Source organism: Atractosteus spatula, chromosome 11 (assembly GCF_055471065.1).
Source record: "Atractosteus spatula isolate fAtrSpa1 chromosome 11, fAtrSpa1.hap1, whole genome shotgun sequence".
NCBI lineage: Eukaryota > Metazoa > Chordata > Actinopteri > Semionotiformes > Lepisosteidae > Atractosteus > Atractosteus spatula.
The window spans coordinates 1,577,843-1,592,841 of record NC_142716.1 but is presented as its reverse complement, the minus strand read 5'-3'; the positions used below and the strand labels follow the sequence as shown (position 1 = coordinate 1,592,841).

The window sequence follows — 14,999 nt, the reverse complement described above, 5'->3', positions numbered from 1 at the left end:
TTATTTTTTTCCCTGCTAATATACTCTTATTATTCAGTGCAATCCTGGAAAAGTGCCAGCTCTTTTCTCGGTGTAGGGCTCTTTATCAACTGTATCTGTAGACAGCTGCAGGAGACAGTCCAGGTGACCAGGGGGAATGCAGCTGAAATCACCTGCCTCACACCGGGGAGAAGGATGTTCAAAGACGTCACCAAAAACATCGCTGAGCTCGATACCCAGTGAAAGGAGATCCGAGCACCAGTACGAGCTACAGGCACTGCTCCCCAACAGGCCGGCTCTTCAGAGAGCTATGTTTTGGTTTTAAAACGTTTCTGAAGATGTCTCTTATTCCAGCCAGTTTCCCAGAACCGGCCTTCGTGTTCCCTTCTCCCTTTCCCGCCTCCTTCACTGGGGGAGTCCTCACATCACACTCCCTGTCATGAGAAAAGCGCTGCATTGACTAACGGCCGTCACAACGAGACCCGTTCATCGCGCTACCGGCCCGCATTCTGACCGAGAGAGGGGGTCTGGGGGCGGCGAGCCCACTGCCAGGTTTATACCGCAGCACAATTAACTGCAGGCGCAACGGAGAGACAGGCGCCGTCCACTACTGATGTAACCCGGTGACTCACCCAGTGAGGAGCCTACGCCAAGGAAGAAGACTTTGTTATTACTGGACTCAGTTTAAATGTGCAAATTGAAATCCAATTTGCTGTTCAATTTTTCCGCTGCTGTTTTTTATACCCCGGGGGGAGGGGGAGCTGGTGTCACTCACACCCCCGGTCAGCCCCCCCTCCGCCCCCTGGGCCCACGCCTGCCCCAGGGAAGCAGTGCACTGGAAGGAGCGCAGAGTCACAGGCCTTCCTGTCTCGACTCCCTGCACAGGCGCCCGGCTTGCAAGGCCACCCGGCTGCTCTTACAGAGCCACTGAGCCTCGGTAAAAGTCCTCTCCTGGTGTCACGGTCAATAAGCAGTTCTGTGGCCTTCCACTTGCGGCTCATTTATTGACGTTCTCTTTTTATCTGATGGGTTTTATCGTCAGTCCAAGGAGCTTGCCACGTAGGGAAGACCAACCTAGTCTGATCTGGGACAACAGTATTGAGAGCCGCCGAGCTTCACATGCTCAGATCCATCAATCAAGTCACCAGCGGACAGAGGCTGCACAGCCACTGGGGGAGCTGAACTCCAAATCTCCGAACACCGCTTCACAGCTGGAGGATTAATCACCTTGCTGAGCCCCACTCGTGTTTTCTTACAGGTACAAGCACCCCGGATACAACGCAGAAGTGACCCGAGGCACCCGGAGCCGTGCTCGCTAAATAAAGCGTCGCCTTCCGGAGCTTAAAAGGACTCACCTTGAACACAGGCCATAGAGGTGGTGAAGGCCCAGGGAATGAGATATGGACAGGCACTCTACGATAGACTTCTGGACACCGTCTCCTGGCTGGAACAGCACCACAGAGAGACAGAGAGAGAGAGGAAGGGTGTGAGGCTCTGCTGCCATCTCCCCTCACTGCACGCGCTTCAGAAACCTGCAGCTGTGCTTCACCCCCCCAGATAAGCCCGGGGAACAGTCGATTGAACGACTGAACGAACAAACGCCTAGAATGAGAGCACATGCTCAGTACTCACTAAATTACTACTGGCGCCACAAATGGAAAATCATGAACACATGAAGTAAGATCAATGCACTGGCATCACTAATCACATCACCTGCAGGTTTATACAGAAATGCTTTTGTTTGCTCCTGAAAGGGGATGTCTGCCTTTTTTTCCCCACTGACTGGCACCGAAACTTACAAAACGGTTTTCACCGTTTGTCTTCAACTAGAACAGGGTGTTTCACGGTTACCAGACTGTCATTTCTCAAAAGAGCAGACCCCATCGCCGAAGGTTTTGTCAGCGGTAGAAAGGACTGCATTTTAAAACAACCTACAGTAATATTTTCTAGAAGTAAAGCCATCTACATTCATTAAGCGTACACAATGAATTTTTCAACAAAGTTCGCAATTTACAAGATCAAGACAATCCAGCTTAGCCCGTAACCCATGCAGAGTGTTTACAAGCATGACAATGTAATTTCACACATATAAAAAAGAATTAAAAACAGAGTCTGTAAATGATACCTCTGTTATGTAGGAACAAGAACCACTGAATGCATTTATCACGCAGCTAGAGCAAGAATAATGTGTTAAATGTTTACATGCTTTATTAGTATCAGAAAAGAGGCTGTTCCTGTATTAAAAAAATATAGCCAAATAAGTACATGTGAAACAGAAAAAAAAATGGCAGTCATACAGGATATGCACTGAAAAACCAGTGAGCGTTTTCCTGCCGTCTGTGCTCATCTGTCTCGCTTGCTGGCGACGGTTCTCGCCCCTCTCTTTGAGGGGTCCTTCGCGATCTGCGGAAGGCTGGTGAAGAAAGCCCAGCATCGCAGCAGCAAGCATGCAGATGAACTAGCACTGTCGCTTTTATTGTACTTGAAGGGCTGTTTCTTTTGTCTCCGCACGCACAGCAGAACACAAATATCAGGCCCGGAGCGGACTTCCTCTAGCCCCTGAATAGTCAAATAAAAGCTCCATGAAGTCACCGCACTACGGGTGTCACCTGGATCCTTCACGTGTGATGGTCACACAGACACTCTACACATGGCAGCTACAGTATACTGTGGGCAAACGTATTAAAATGGTGATCTTTAACAAATCAGCTTTGTCGCATCATTGTCAACGAATCAGATGTGGTAAAAGGGTTGTGGGAGACCAGGACCTGGAGTTCCAGCATCCCGGACCTCAACGCAGAAACCCCCCCTTTCAGAACACACTGCTTTGAAGATCTAATCCCATTACCTGTTCTTACAGAAGGTTCTCTCCTGATAACCCACTTGGCTTTAACCTCTGGGATCTGACAATGAACACAGTGCAGCTCGCAGAATCTCCAAAACACTGTATTAGGCTGCAACTAGAATAATGACTTCTTCACAAAGCACATTTCAGAAACGAAGAGATGGGGGCATTAAAAAAATAGAGAACGACAGCTAAACAAATCTTTTATGTGACCTACTTACTGTACTGAGTTCCCTGTATGCTTGGTGCCTCATACCCACACAGTCAGGAACGGAAAGGCTTTCAGAGCAATGACATTCAACAAAAACAGTGACCTCTGAGAGCAAGGCACACAGTCCAAGAAACAGAAGAGCCTGCAGCCTTTCAAACTGTACCCCAATAAAACTGCAGGATTCACATCTGTAATAAAACTGCAGCATTCCATTCAGTCCCCCAGAAATGTACTGATACACGGTCCTGATTGCTCTGGCAGTCATCATTTCTCACTACCGTTCACAGGCACAAGAGGCCTGAGAGCCGAGGTCTGTGACAAAGCAGAGAGGAAGGTCACAACCTTTCACAAACAGGCTTACGGCAATCCTCACAACCGCTCATGTCTGCCCATGAACAGCATTCCTGGCGAGATGCTCCTTACTGTGCAGTTTCCGGTTCACTGATTTCTGAAATACCTGCTACCTTGATCTGCCATCACTACCTACAGGAAGGACCTCAGCGGATCTGTGGCAACGATGTCTAAGCCTCAGCCCAGAGTGCCTTCCCCTCTGCACCCCTCCCTGAGGGGTGCACCCCTGCCCCAGCTCGCTGTGAGGAGGCTCCCCTGGAGGGCACAGGACTGGAGCCGAGGAATCTGCACAGTGTATTTTAAGAACATCTCTAAAAAGCCGTTTTGGAAGGGGATAAAAGATGAAGGCGGAGCGCATGCTTAAAAACCACCAAAGAAGGTAGCAAGAATGTGTCCTTTTATTGTCGTGCGTTGCCCTTCGTGTTGCCACGATCCCCAACACCACACGGCATCAGAGGAAGAACACCACCGCTCACGAGCAGCTGTGCAGCTTCAGTTGTCTTTCAGAGACTCCTGAGGGGGCAGCCTTCACCACCCTGAGCTCAAGGCAGGCTCGCACGGCTGCAGCACAGCGGCAGCGCCCTGATCCCGACGGCTGACGTCAGGGCCCCAAAGTGGGGGCCCCGCGCCTGCGAGCGCGGCTTCTCAACCTCGTGCACACCAGCGCCAAACAGGGGCGACTCCACACCCGGCGAGACCTGCACAGCCACGGGCAGGGGTACCTCGGGGAAGAACCTGCAGTAGTCTCTCAGCAGGAGGAACTCCACCACACCCGTCAGGCCGTCCAGAAGGAGCATGTTGGCTGCGAAGAGCACCTGGCTGAGAAGAGAGCAACACTTCCAGGTTAACGGGCAAGTAAGAGAGCTAGCAGGGCCGGACCAGTGATGGAGGCCAGCTGAAGGACCTTGATCTCTGGCACGGCCCAGCAGAGGCTGCCGCAGGTGACTGGCAGTGTCACCTGCTGTATCGAGCTTTCACTTGCGTTCGAGCATTGCACTCTGGAAAGCAAAAGCAATTTGCCAGGAGCCAAACTCTAAAATGAGAAGTGTTTATAGAAAACAAACTTCCTTTTGTTTTCCACAGTGAAGAAACAAAGAAAAAGGCTTTTGCCCCATGCCCAGTTATTTGCAGTCAGGCCTGAGGAAAGATGTTCAAATAAGGGTTTTAATGGGGAAATTCAGAGCTCGGATGGCATCGGGTCAGGATTAATGCCAACGCACCTTTCCCTGAGTATTCTGGGAATCGTTACTGCAAATTTCACAGAAGAAATAAAAACAGCAAAAGGTTAATCGGAACATTTACCACGGGAATTTCGACAGACGTGCCAGACGCGGCTTGCTGCCTACCTGACGTTGGCTCCCGGTGGCAGGTCCAGAAGAGCTCCGTAAATAAAGTGCAGCAGGATCTCCACTTCCGAGGGGCCAACTCTGCAGCACAGCACCACAGCCCAGTCTGACTCATTTCAACCTTTCACCCAGCCTGTGGTTTCTGGTCACTGATAGAGTCTGACCGACCGCTGCACGCCTATGGACCAGAGCATTCTTCTGCTCAGACGCGGAACACACAAGCAGGTTAATAACCCTCAAGCATCAGTGAGCATTAAACCACAAATACACCGATCATCGTTCACTGTTCAGTCACCGGTCTGACAATTCTTTAAGCCTCTGCACAGTTATGTCACGAAAGCCCCTATTTTAGCTAAAGAGAGCTGGTGCAAAGAAATGTATTCGACATAGCCGTGATTATGTATAGTGTTCCTCCGCAGGACGTAATTTTACTGTATACACAATAGAGAATTTTAAAACTAAATAGCAGCACGTTTCTAAATAGCAGCACATCGAGAGATATAAAAGGTCTGTTAAAATAAAGGATGTTTTTCCTTTTAAGCAAACATTGCAAAAGAAAAAAAGTTTTATAAATAACCCATTACCAGTTACAAGGGATTACCTTTTACAACAAAAAAAAAGGTTGGGGGAAAATGATTTTAACAATTCTAACAAAGAAGTGATCTATGTACTTAATGTAGCATTATATAGTTACAACATAAAGTGATGAATTACCTCTAAAAAAGAAATTTCCCTTGAATTCTTGTTAATTTGAAAAAGTAATCCCTCAAACCTTTAACTTTAATGGATAGTAATGGATTACCTTTTAAAAACACCCTCTACCAAAACAGCAAATAAAACAAATACTATCTTTTTCACTGTAGAAAGAACATTTTTTTTCTAGAGCTTTCCCTTGATGCTATAGATCAAGAAGTAAAGAGAATTATTATTAGGAGAACACATATTTCAAAAATATGAAACAAGTACAACAACAGGCACATTTATCCATAATCCAATCCATACGAAATAAGAAGGATAGGTCTGTCAGCCATTCCATTAAACTCCACTCTATCCACCTGCCACTCGATTCTACACTAGAGCAGAAGGGCTGAATGAGTCATGTGCAACCATCTTGAAATGCAATTAGCAAGTTAGCGCAAAGAATTATCAGCAGTCATGGTAGATTTTTTCCCCATTATGTCATCCAAGGTTCTAGCTAGCTGGATCACAATTAAATCCTTAAACCTAATCTATCATGGCTCACAGACTATAGCCGCTCTGCCTCTGCTTGTACAAGGATTCATGGTGACGAGCAACAGCAAGGCAGGGCGCAGACCGATCTCTTCCAGCAAAATCAGACCTACCGGCTCATTGCTTCTCTTACAAAGGGCCGAGCAATAAAGATTGAAGTCCTCCAGGTGTGCCCATTACAAAGCGAGGGCAACAGTTACCGAAAGGACATCATTTAGTTTGCTTTAGAACATTAAACATTCTCAAAAAAGAAAGCATCAGCTGAGATTCTTTCAAGCAAATTTATAACAGTGCAGATATTTGTTATATCATATTAAGTAAAACCTCCTCATTTACAAATGGCTCTGCTCATTCTAAATGAATCGTGAAAGAAACAGTGGGCGCTGGCTGACGCATTAATACTTCAACCAGCTTCGCAGACTTCAGGACAAACGGTTGAGTAGTGGAACAAGAAAAGCCGATGAATCTCCTGAAGTGGCAAATACACCAGATCCATTTCACGGTTTAACACGTTTTTATAAACCGGGCATCAATATTGCCGAAGCCCTTCACTAACAGACTTCTTTACTCCAAACTCCTGCCTGAAGTCATGAAATAATTCTGATTTTCAATAAAACATTTTCATGGCCTTCAATTCTTAACCTATTTCCTTATTTTAATCTCACCTTTATACATGTTTAATGTGCTGACATGCTCCATTCTGTTTACTGCCTACTGGTTGAGATAATTCACGTCAAGAGCTCTGAGAAGGCTCTGGATTGATCCATCTACAGTATGGATAAAAACTGGCTGACTTCGGCGTGGAGGCTTGTGTCGAGAGCGGCCGTGTGACTCCGTGCCCACTGGTGACCCTGCAAACCATGCTGAGACCGTCAGAGCTGAGCCCCCTGTTGGGGACCCCCGCAGGACCTACCCGTGCAGCGCGATGAGCTGCTGGGAGCTCTCCACCCAGTTTCCGCTCAGCATGGCAGAGAAGTACCGGGATCGAGCCGCGAGGACAGCCCTGGAGGGGAAGAGCAGCCAAGCAGAGAGACGCACACTTGTGAGCTCACCGTGCAGGGAGCTGGGCACATCACTCACATGACAATACCTGCCCGTTATACAGTGGATACCAAAAGCCTACACACCCTTATTGAAGAGTTCAATACAGCCATTTAAGAGCACAAAATCTCCTAAATGTTAACCAACATGCTGAACACACGCAAGACTATATTTTCTTGATATCCTGTATTATCCCTTTGCAAAATGTAACCTCACTCAGAAAAACAACTGACTTCTACCATGTCAGCTAAAACAGGCCAATCCGTAAATGAAACGGGTTCTTCACGGGAGTTCTGTTATAAGGAAGGCAGAGGAGAGAAAAAAAAAGCAAACTGTCCTGATTTGAATATCTCCCTGTATCTGTCACCATGCCAGCTTGGAAGCTGTCATTGCGCAAGAGCAAAATCTTCTTGCTATGAAAGACACCCATCTGGGAGACGACCGGTGTTCAGTCCAAACTGCACACAAGCCAACGGCACCGCACTCGTTCCGTCATTCCTCTGTTATTTACCTGTCTCGGACCTGGTTTCTAATTGCCCTGACACGCCTCACATTAGGAATGATCGCCCTGCGTGCGGCTGTCACACTAGTGTTCTTGGGGAATATCTGTGTCATGTCGGCCATGTTTAAGCGCCTGTCAGAATATCCTACGGAGCTGACCTGAAAAAACACACAACCCTTCAAAAGAGGCTGAAAGAGGCGCAACACTATCGGTCACCTCCAGCCACAAATTCCCGAGATCTAACCAAACATCACACTAACAGGCTCCAAGGAAAGCATTTGGTCAGCTGCTTTGCTCAGCATTAGCTTTAAAATGATGATGATTAAAACCTTTCAAATCACTCACAAGGCCTGAGCTCCTGAGACACTGAATTTATCTCAGTGGTAACTGAAAAACTGCACTTCATTTCTCACTAACTGCAGGGCTGTTAGGCTCTGCCTCTTGTGAAGAACACAGAGATTTTAGAGCTGAGCTCTCAGCACTGTGGCTGCAGCTCAGCTGGAGCAACAGGGAAGGGGTCTCCTGCAGCTCTGGACAACCACGTGCTCAAACACTGCTTTATTAAGTCCGCTTCACAAGCCCTGCTGAGCCTCAAGGCAAGGAGCTGTTCTGTTCTGTTAGCCCCGATTGGTCCCACCTGACCCAAATGATGAAAAACACTCTGGACTGTGCACAGGCAGACACACGGACCTAGAGCAGTAAGCATGAGGTGTTAAGGTGCAGTGAAAAGTGGTTTAAACAGAATATTATCGGGCTGGGCTGTACCTGTGAGCTCTGAACACGCGAGTCCCAGCCTGAATGCTGATATCGGAGGATTCTCCGCTTTTAAAAAGCGAAAGCAAATCCGCTCCAAGCACAGAGGCCGGCTCCAGAGCTGCGGTGTCTGAGGGGTGTTCACAGAAGAAAAAAGGCGTCAATGCAGACACTTCTCTGTAATCACAGCAAAGGCTCCAATGAAGGAATATACACACCTGTAAAAACTGCATGCAATGTGCTGCTGGGACTGACAGTGAATGGTTTTATGTTAAGGGAAGGAGAGAGCTGAGCTCCACTGAGACAAGTGCCTCTTCTTCAAGGGTCCTGAATGGAGAACCCTAACAGCTAATCATGAGGCTCAATCAGACCCCTGGGCAGATAACGGGCCTGAGTGAGCAGCCAGGAGGCTCCGGGACCAAGCACACGGGGGCTCACCCGAGAGACCGCCGGCTTCCGTGGGATCTGTCCTGCGGCACGCATCGGGCACCTCCTCGCTCCTGCCCCTCTCCTCGCTCGGCCACGCGGAGCCCGGCCGCAGAGGGCTCACCCTCCGGTCCGCGGTGTACACGAGCCTGCAGGCGCGGGGGAGCGACAGCACAGATCAGATCCCCCCGGCCAGCAGGAAACCCTGCCAGGAAAGGAACGCGTGCACGTGCCAGCACACATGGTTGCGAGGAACCCCAGGAAACAGGGGCTGGCAACACAGAGCAAAACCACACGGGAACACGCCCGAGATTCCAAAACAGGAAAAAAAAGCACAGACACCTTGGATGAATAAAAAGGGCATACCGACATACCTAAGATCTCATACAGCAACACTAGCTCTTAAACCTGATCAAAACGTCTTACAAAAGTCAATGCATTTTTTAGATTTGATTCATTTAGGCCGTTTTCTGCTGCCTTTAAGATTCCCCCAGCTGCCAGATGTGCACGCAATCCAGATCAGCAAGAACTAGATAGATAGACAGATAGATAAGACTTTATTGATCCCTAAGGGAAATTGATGTGTTACAGCAGCCCAAGACGAGCAAAAAAAACAGACATCAGAATAGATGAAAAATTAGAATATGTACAGTAATACAAAATAAATATAAAATAAATACATAGGTGTGTGCAAAATATGATCACTGTAAAAACAATAAAATATGTGCAAAATGTGCATAGGTATATACAGATTGAGTGTCCAAAAAGTACAATGGAGCAACATGACGAGCAAATGAAGGGCTAACAGTCCTAGCCTAGGGCAGCGTTAAACACCCTAATTAATTTCGGGCTGAGCAGGTATTCGCTATAGGAGGCTGCCTCCTTACCTGGCGCAGGGTTCCTGAATTGCCCCACTCACACAAAGAGTGGTAATACCATGCTCACCTATTAGTGCTGCCTTACAGCACCTGTACTGATCAGCCATCATCCATGCAAGGCAGTAATGGCACTGTAGCACCTCAGCGCTTCCTGACAACACTCCAGCCTGAGGGCTTGAAGAGAGCTTGTGCACAACAAACACTCTGCACAAAGGGGCTGAGTGGCAAACCCACACAAATTGCATTATTCTATATAAGTGGGGGAATAATTTGCTAATTTTTACAATCATAAACTGCGATCAGTGCACCACGAAAATAAACCACTCCTGCCGATATGAGGTACTTTTCATGACTGAAAAAGACTAATTATGATGGGCACAGCAAATCAGGCAGGAAATCAATATAAAAGCAGATGCAATACTAAAAGAAAGATGTAAGATTTTACTCATACTGAAGCATAAAGATTTATTAGCAATGCAGAACATTGTTATTGTAGTGCTAATTTAGTAGTCCAGATGTCTATTTGTCTCTTTCCTCTGCTACAGCCCAGACAGGCCTGTGCCTGCTCAGGGGTCTCTCAGCCCCAGATGCCCCACAGATGTTCAGTGCTGCTGAGGTGTGGGGGGGTCAGTCGCAAATCCACCTCCACAAGCAGCAGCAGGAGCTTGTGTTCCTGCTGGAATGCTGTCACCTCAGGACAAGACCTCCTGTCTTCCTTGACTTAGATCACTTAGAACATGCTATTCATTCCAGGTTCACACCTTTACAGCTTTGGCGGGACAGAAAAGCAGTACTACATTGATACAATGTATCGAGCAAACCAATCAAAGAACAGAGAGCTCAGGTGGAACAGAAGCTGGTCAGAAACACCTCAGGACAACACAGCAGTGCTCGTTTTCAAATTGAATTGTCTCCTTCTAACGTTAAAACTAGGACAAATCTGCGATGAGAGTCCAGCAGACAGGCTGATGAAAACTGTTACAGGTAAAAATATTTTTTCCCTTTTCTTTTTCCTTCAGCGTGGAATAAACCCTTACCTGTTCCTGTGCAGCCTACGCATGCTGACGCAGCTCCCTACTCAAACTTCTCCAATACAGTAAATCAACTTGGAAACCACACCAACACCCTTTATTTCCCCATTTTTGCTGGGGAGTTTTTAAAATTCCCCACACGTACCTAGACAGCAACAGCTCTAAGATGAGACAGGCTGTTAAGAAAATTATCCCCGTGCACTGACCAACAATATTTGAAAACAATACCGTAAAAAGTTCTCGAATTCGGAGGGCTCAAAGTCTTCCACTTGGATGCACTCGGAGCTGTGCTGAGAGTCCTGCAGCAGTTCAGGGGCTCTGGCCAGCAGCACGGCTCTGTGGGCCCGGAATGTCGCGGATCCGACACGGAGCACTATGTCCGTCTGGGACTCCTCTGTCAACAGCCTGGGGAGAGAGGCAACGTCAGAGGGTCAAACTGTTGCACACCAGCTGCTGAACACCATCACTTATCTTCAGGGACAAAGTCAAAATCCCGCCCCTGACATGTTACAGCTCTGAATGCTTTCAGCTCCCAGTTCCACTTGTGATGCTCCTTCTCCAGCTCCTACACAGTCACTGGTCCCTGGTTCCGGGCCAGGCACGCGTCCCTGGGGTGCTGATAGTGCAGAGCAGAAGCACATTCCTCTCCGACCCGGGCTGCACAATACTTTCAAACCCAGGTGGGAAGCTTATTTTTTAGACAAGAGCTCTGTTCATTCACTCCACTTTCATTAAAGTATATATTTATCATTCTGCTACATCCTCATTCTGCTTGATCAGTTTCAGGCTGGTGAAACACTCTGGGGTGGTTTTTCTTTACGCGATAGGTGATGACCCTTAATAATTGTAATTTTATACCATACATTGGCCACCGTTTGTAGAAGCACAGGGAGGCAGGAGAGCGAGGGGGCTGAATCTCTAAGCGCAATCAATCCGGACGCAGAAATATTTGCATCTTCCAGCATTTTGTAGAGGAAAGAAAGGCGAGGGGAGGTAGTTTCCTCTGGCAGAATATCTTGCATCATCTTTCAAACCGTCTCCATCTTCACAAGGACATTTCCTTACAGCAAGCCTGCTGTCTTCTGTCACACGAAGCGCTGCGTTTACACTGCCGACTTTACAGCCACTGTCTGACAAGGCCTCTAGCAAACTGTAACGTGTCGAGCAATGCGTTTGATGGATGTCATTTTCCGCTAGAACGCTTTGATGTTCCCTTCATAAGCTGAGCCAGCTGGGATTTGAACTTCACAAGGCAAAAAATATTGTTTGTGTTCATTAGGTATAGAACATCAACACAGCTTTACAGCGGCTTAGGTGATTATAACAAAAACAGACATATGGCCTGAGCTGGAAACTGTAGTCGGCGCCCGACACAGCAGGGGATGAAACAAATGATGATTTTTTTTCCCCCAATAAGAATGCAAGGAAAGCCTCCAGCAGAACAGTGGTATAAGCGTCAAAACTGGAGATTTCACGTGCAAATCCAGGCTCCGAACTCTATTTCACTAACTACACCAGAAATGACATTAACTAAGCCCACGAAAACCCTGTGACAGCACACAACCGCTGGGGCAGCGCCGTGAGTCTATCAGGCTCATGACAAACAAACAAACTGAAAATCCATCACTGAACAGAACCCCAAGTTGATTACTCCCCCTAACAGACTGTGAAGTGGGATGAGCTCCATGTGCTCAGTGACCCACAGCCCCAGACGGAAGAAATCTGGAGCACGGCGGTCAGCCTCGGGTCAGCGTCTGAGCCCGCGTGCCGACAAGCTACTCGGCTGCTGTGAGAACGAGGTCGCGAAGCTCATCGGAACTCCTGCCAGCAACCGGACCAGCTGCACAGAACACGGTTTACTGCTCCCCGGCCCGGCTGGAAGACCGGAACTCACACCACGTCCCGGGGATTCCCCAGGTTCTCTTCTCCAGCGACGCTGGCTCGTAGCGCAGCTGTACAATTTAACACCACAAAAGCTGCGTGGAGAGGAAACAACACACCCAGCCGAAACTCTCGACATCAGAGTGCACCACGGACAACACGATCCCCCATGCCCAACACACGGTGGCAAAGCTTTACCGGTCTAAACCCCTCAGACAAACCCGGAGGACCGATCGACAACGTCTCGGGTGGCCAAGCAGATGACCTATAAGAGAGCAGTACAGCTGTGGGAACCGGAGGGGCAGATTTGTCACTGAACACAAAGGACTCCAAGCCGCGAGGTGTGACAGGGTGGCAAAACGAAATAAAACTCCCTCCCGTCTCTAACGCAGTGCCCTCAGGGTGAGTGATCCCAGGATCGCAAGAGAGCTGAAAAGGGATCTGGACACCCAGTGCGCTCGCTGTGTCTGTGAGCACGAATCCAACTGGTTCCTGTCTTGATGTAATACTGGGACACCAGTCATGTTTCCGCACCGATGAAAAAGCAGAATTTGACCACTGGAAAACACCCAAGACAACCAGCAGAACCCTTTCACTTGAGCCCAGTGACTCATTCAGCACATATTTAAATGTACAAGTCTTTGCAGATAGACTTATTCAGGATTAGAATTAGATCTGTTTCCTATTTTTTTATTTATTGTAGTAAAAACACGCTGGTCTAGTCGCAAATTTTAGCATAAACAAATATCAAGTTTAAGTCTTTGAAAATACATTTTTGCAAACGCCAGTGAGATTTACATTCTACCAGTAGGTACAAAAACAGAACAATTCAGCAAGACGGACAACACTCTCGCGTCAAAGCCGGTTTGCTTGTCCTGCAGGTGGTTTAACTGCTGCCCAAATCTCACGTGAGACCTGCGATCAGACACGCCTGACCAGCTGGGCAGACACGCAGTCGGTCCTACGCCTTTGAACCGCGGTCTCTCGCAGCTCCAGGGTGTGCAGGAAGGTTGCTGGAGCTGCGAGACCCACTCAGAACCAGCACTGGGTCGGCGAGGAGCGTCAGAGGGAAGCAGTCGGCGCAGACGCCAAGGAGGGAGAGAGACAACACCGCGGTCCGGACCAGGGGGGCCGCGTGGCACAGTGGGACATGCTCTCTGCCGGGCACGGACACGCCAGCCCGTCTCTGCAGCGGCAGCACCTGTAGAGCTGGGAGAAGCTGTGAAACCGGTCCAATCGAGCCAGTAACCCGCTGGTTTAGCTTCTTCGGAGCTGCCCTCCAGGACCAGGGCCAGGCCCCTGCCCCAACTGGACTAGCGCCGACAGCTGCTGCTTCACGGAAGAGCGACCAAGCCAAGCAGCCACATTCTCTTCACCCCCCTGCTGACTCTTCTAGCACCAGCCAGCGCAAACACCTCACCCGCCACCTCCACAGTTCAGTAGCCAGAACTTCATTCATCACTGAAATAATAAAAAATTCAAAATGCAGAACCCGTGTTCGCCCTTCTATTATAAGAAAATGAAAACCAGTGAACGGGGAGGGGTCTCTAAAAAGCATCTACTGTCCAGCTATGTCCTTTCACCACCTCCAGCCACTGCTTCGGATCAGTGCCTTTTCTCAGACAAAGCAAACCGGGAAACTTCTGATAAAGACACCACAAGGGGAACAGCTGATGTATTCAGAGTATTTCCCTCATGTGTTCATTAGGGAAGGAGTCAACAACATGCATGAGGCAGAGAAAGACAGAGCTCACTATTAAAACCTCTTACTGATCTTGGCCTCTAGAGCCAGTTTTCACCTGGGACTTTCTCCCCATTTTGTTATACCTCTGCAACAGAACCCAGCAGAGGCCTGGCTCGGGTCTTAAACTGAAGCTAAGCAGTTATCGGCTCAGAAGGTGCAGGAGTCTTCCGGGCACTGGCAGCACTCAAGGGTACTGAATCCCCAGGTAGTGTTTTACCAGCTGTAGTCAAGGAGATGAGAGATGTTGTTCAGGAGCCACTGACAGCTCTTCCAGCAGTCCTTTCAGACAGGGGTCGTACCCAGGGACTGGGGGGGTTTCAGGGTCACAAGGGAAGCAAATACCAGGCGCTGGGACTATTGTGAGGGACTGTCACCCCTCAGTGTCCCCTCAAGTGGTTACCTGTGGAGATCTGTGGCCAGGCAGGACGCCAGGGCCTCCTTCAGCTTCTGTCTGGCTCTCCTCTCTTTGGTGTGGCGTTCCTTGGCGGCATCTGCCCTGGTGCTCGCTGGAGTCGCAGCCATAGGGAGCTCCGATTCCCTGTACCCACGGGGGGGCTGGCCAGGCACCTCTCTAGCCGGGACAGAGAGGCAGCGGGTCTTCACTCGTGTACTTCACACGCCTCTTACCGAATATGCAACTTGAAACGCGCTGAAAGTAAGGGACTTCATGGAGTGATCCAAAGACACTAGGTAACAGTATAACTGGCAGGTAATCTTTTAAACTCTGTAAATTACCGTTTTACACGTACTAATTATTTTAAAAGAAGTATCGACTGGCGCG

The 14,999-nt window shown here is 48.6% G+C and overlaps 1 protein-coding gene across 1 annotated transcript in view; it reads right to left on the bottom strand.

The window, feature by feature from the left end:
* btbd8 (BTB domain containing 8) overlaps nucleotides 1-14,786 on the bottom strand; it is a 32,474-nt gene extending 17,688 nt beyond the window's left edge. The window contains exons 1-8 of the mRNA XM_088928056.1: nucleotides 14,619-14,786; nucleotides 10,822-10,998; nucleotides 8,697-8,833; nucleotides 8,271-8,388; nucleotides 6,876-6,965; nucleotides 4,733-4,813; nucleotides 4,109-4,205; nucleotides 1,335-1,423 (exon numbers count right to left, since the gene is read on the bottom strand). Of these exons, the coding sequence (XP_088784182.1) occupies nucleotides 1,335-1,423; nucleotides 4,109-4,205; nucleotides 4,733-4,813; nucleotides 6,876-6,965; nucleotides 8,271-8,388; nucleotides 8,697-8,833; nucleotides 10,822-10,998; nucleotides 14,619-14,740 (911 nt within the window). The 5' untranslated portion in view covers nucleotides 14,741-14,786. The remainder of the gene's footprint in view (nucleotides 1-1,334; nucleotides 1,424-4,108; nucleotides 4,206-4,732; nucleotides 4,814-6,875; nucleotides 6,966-8,270; nucleotides 8,389-8,696; nucleotides 8,834-10,821; nucleotides 10,999-14,618) is intronic.
* Between the last annotated feature and the right edge of the window lie 213 nt (nucleotides 14,787-14,999).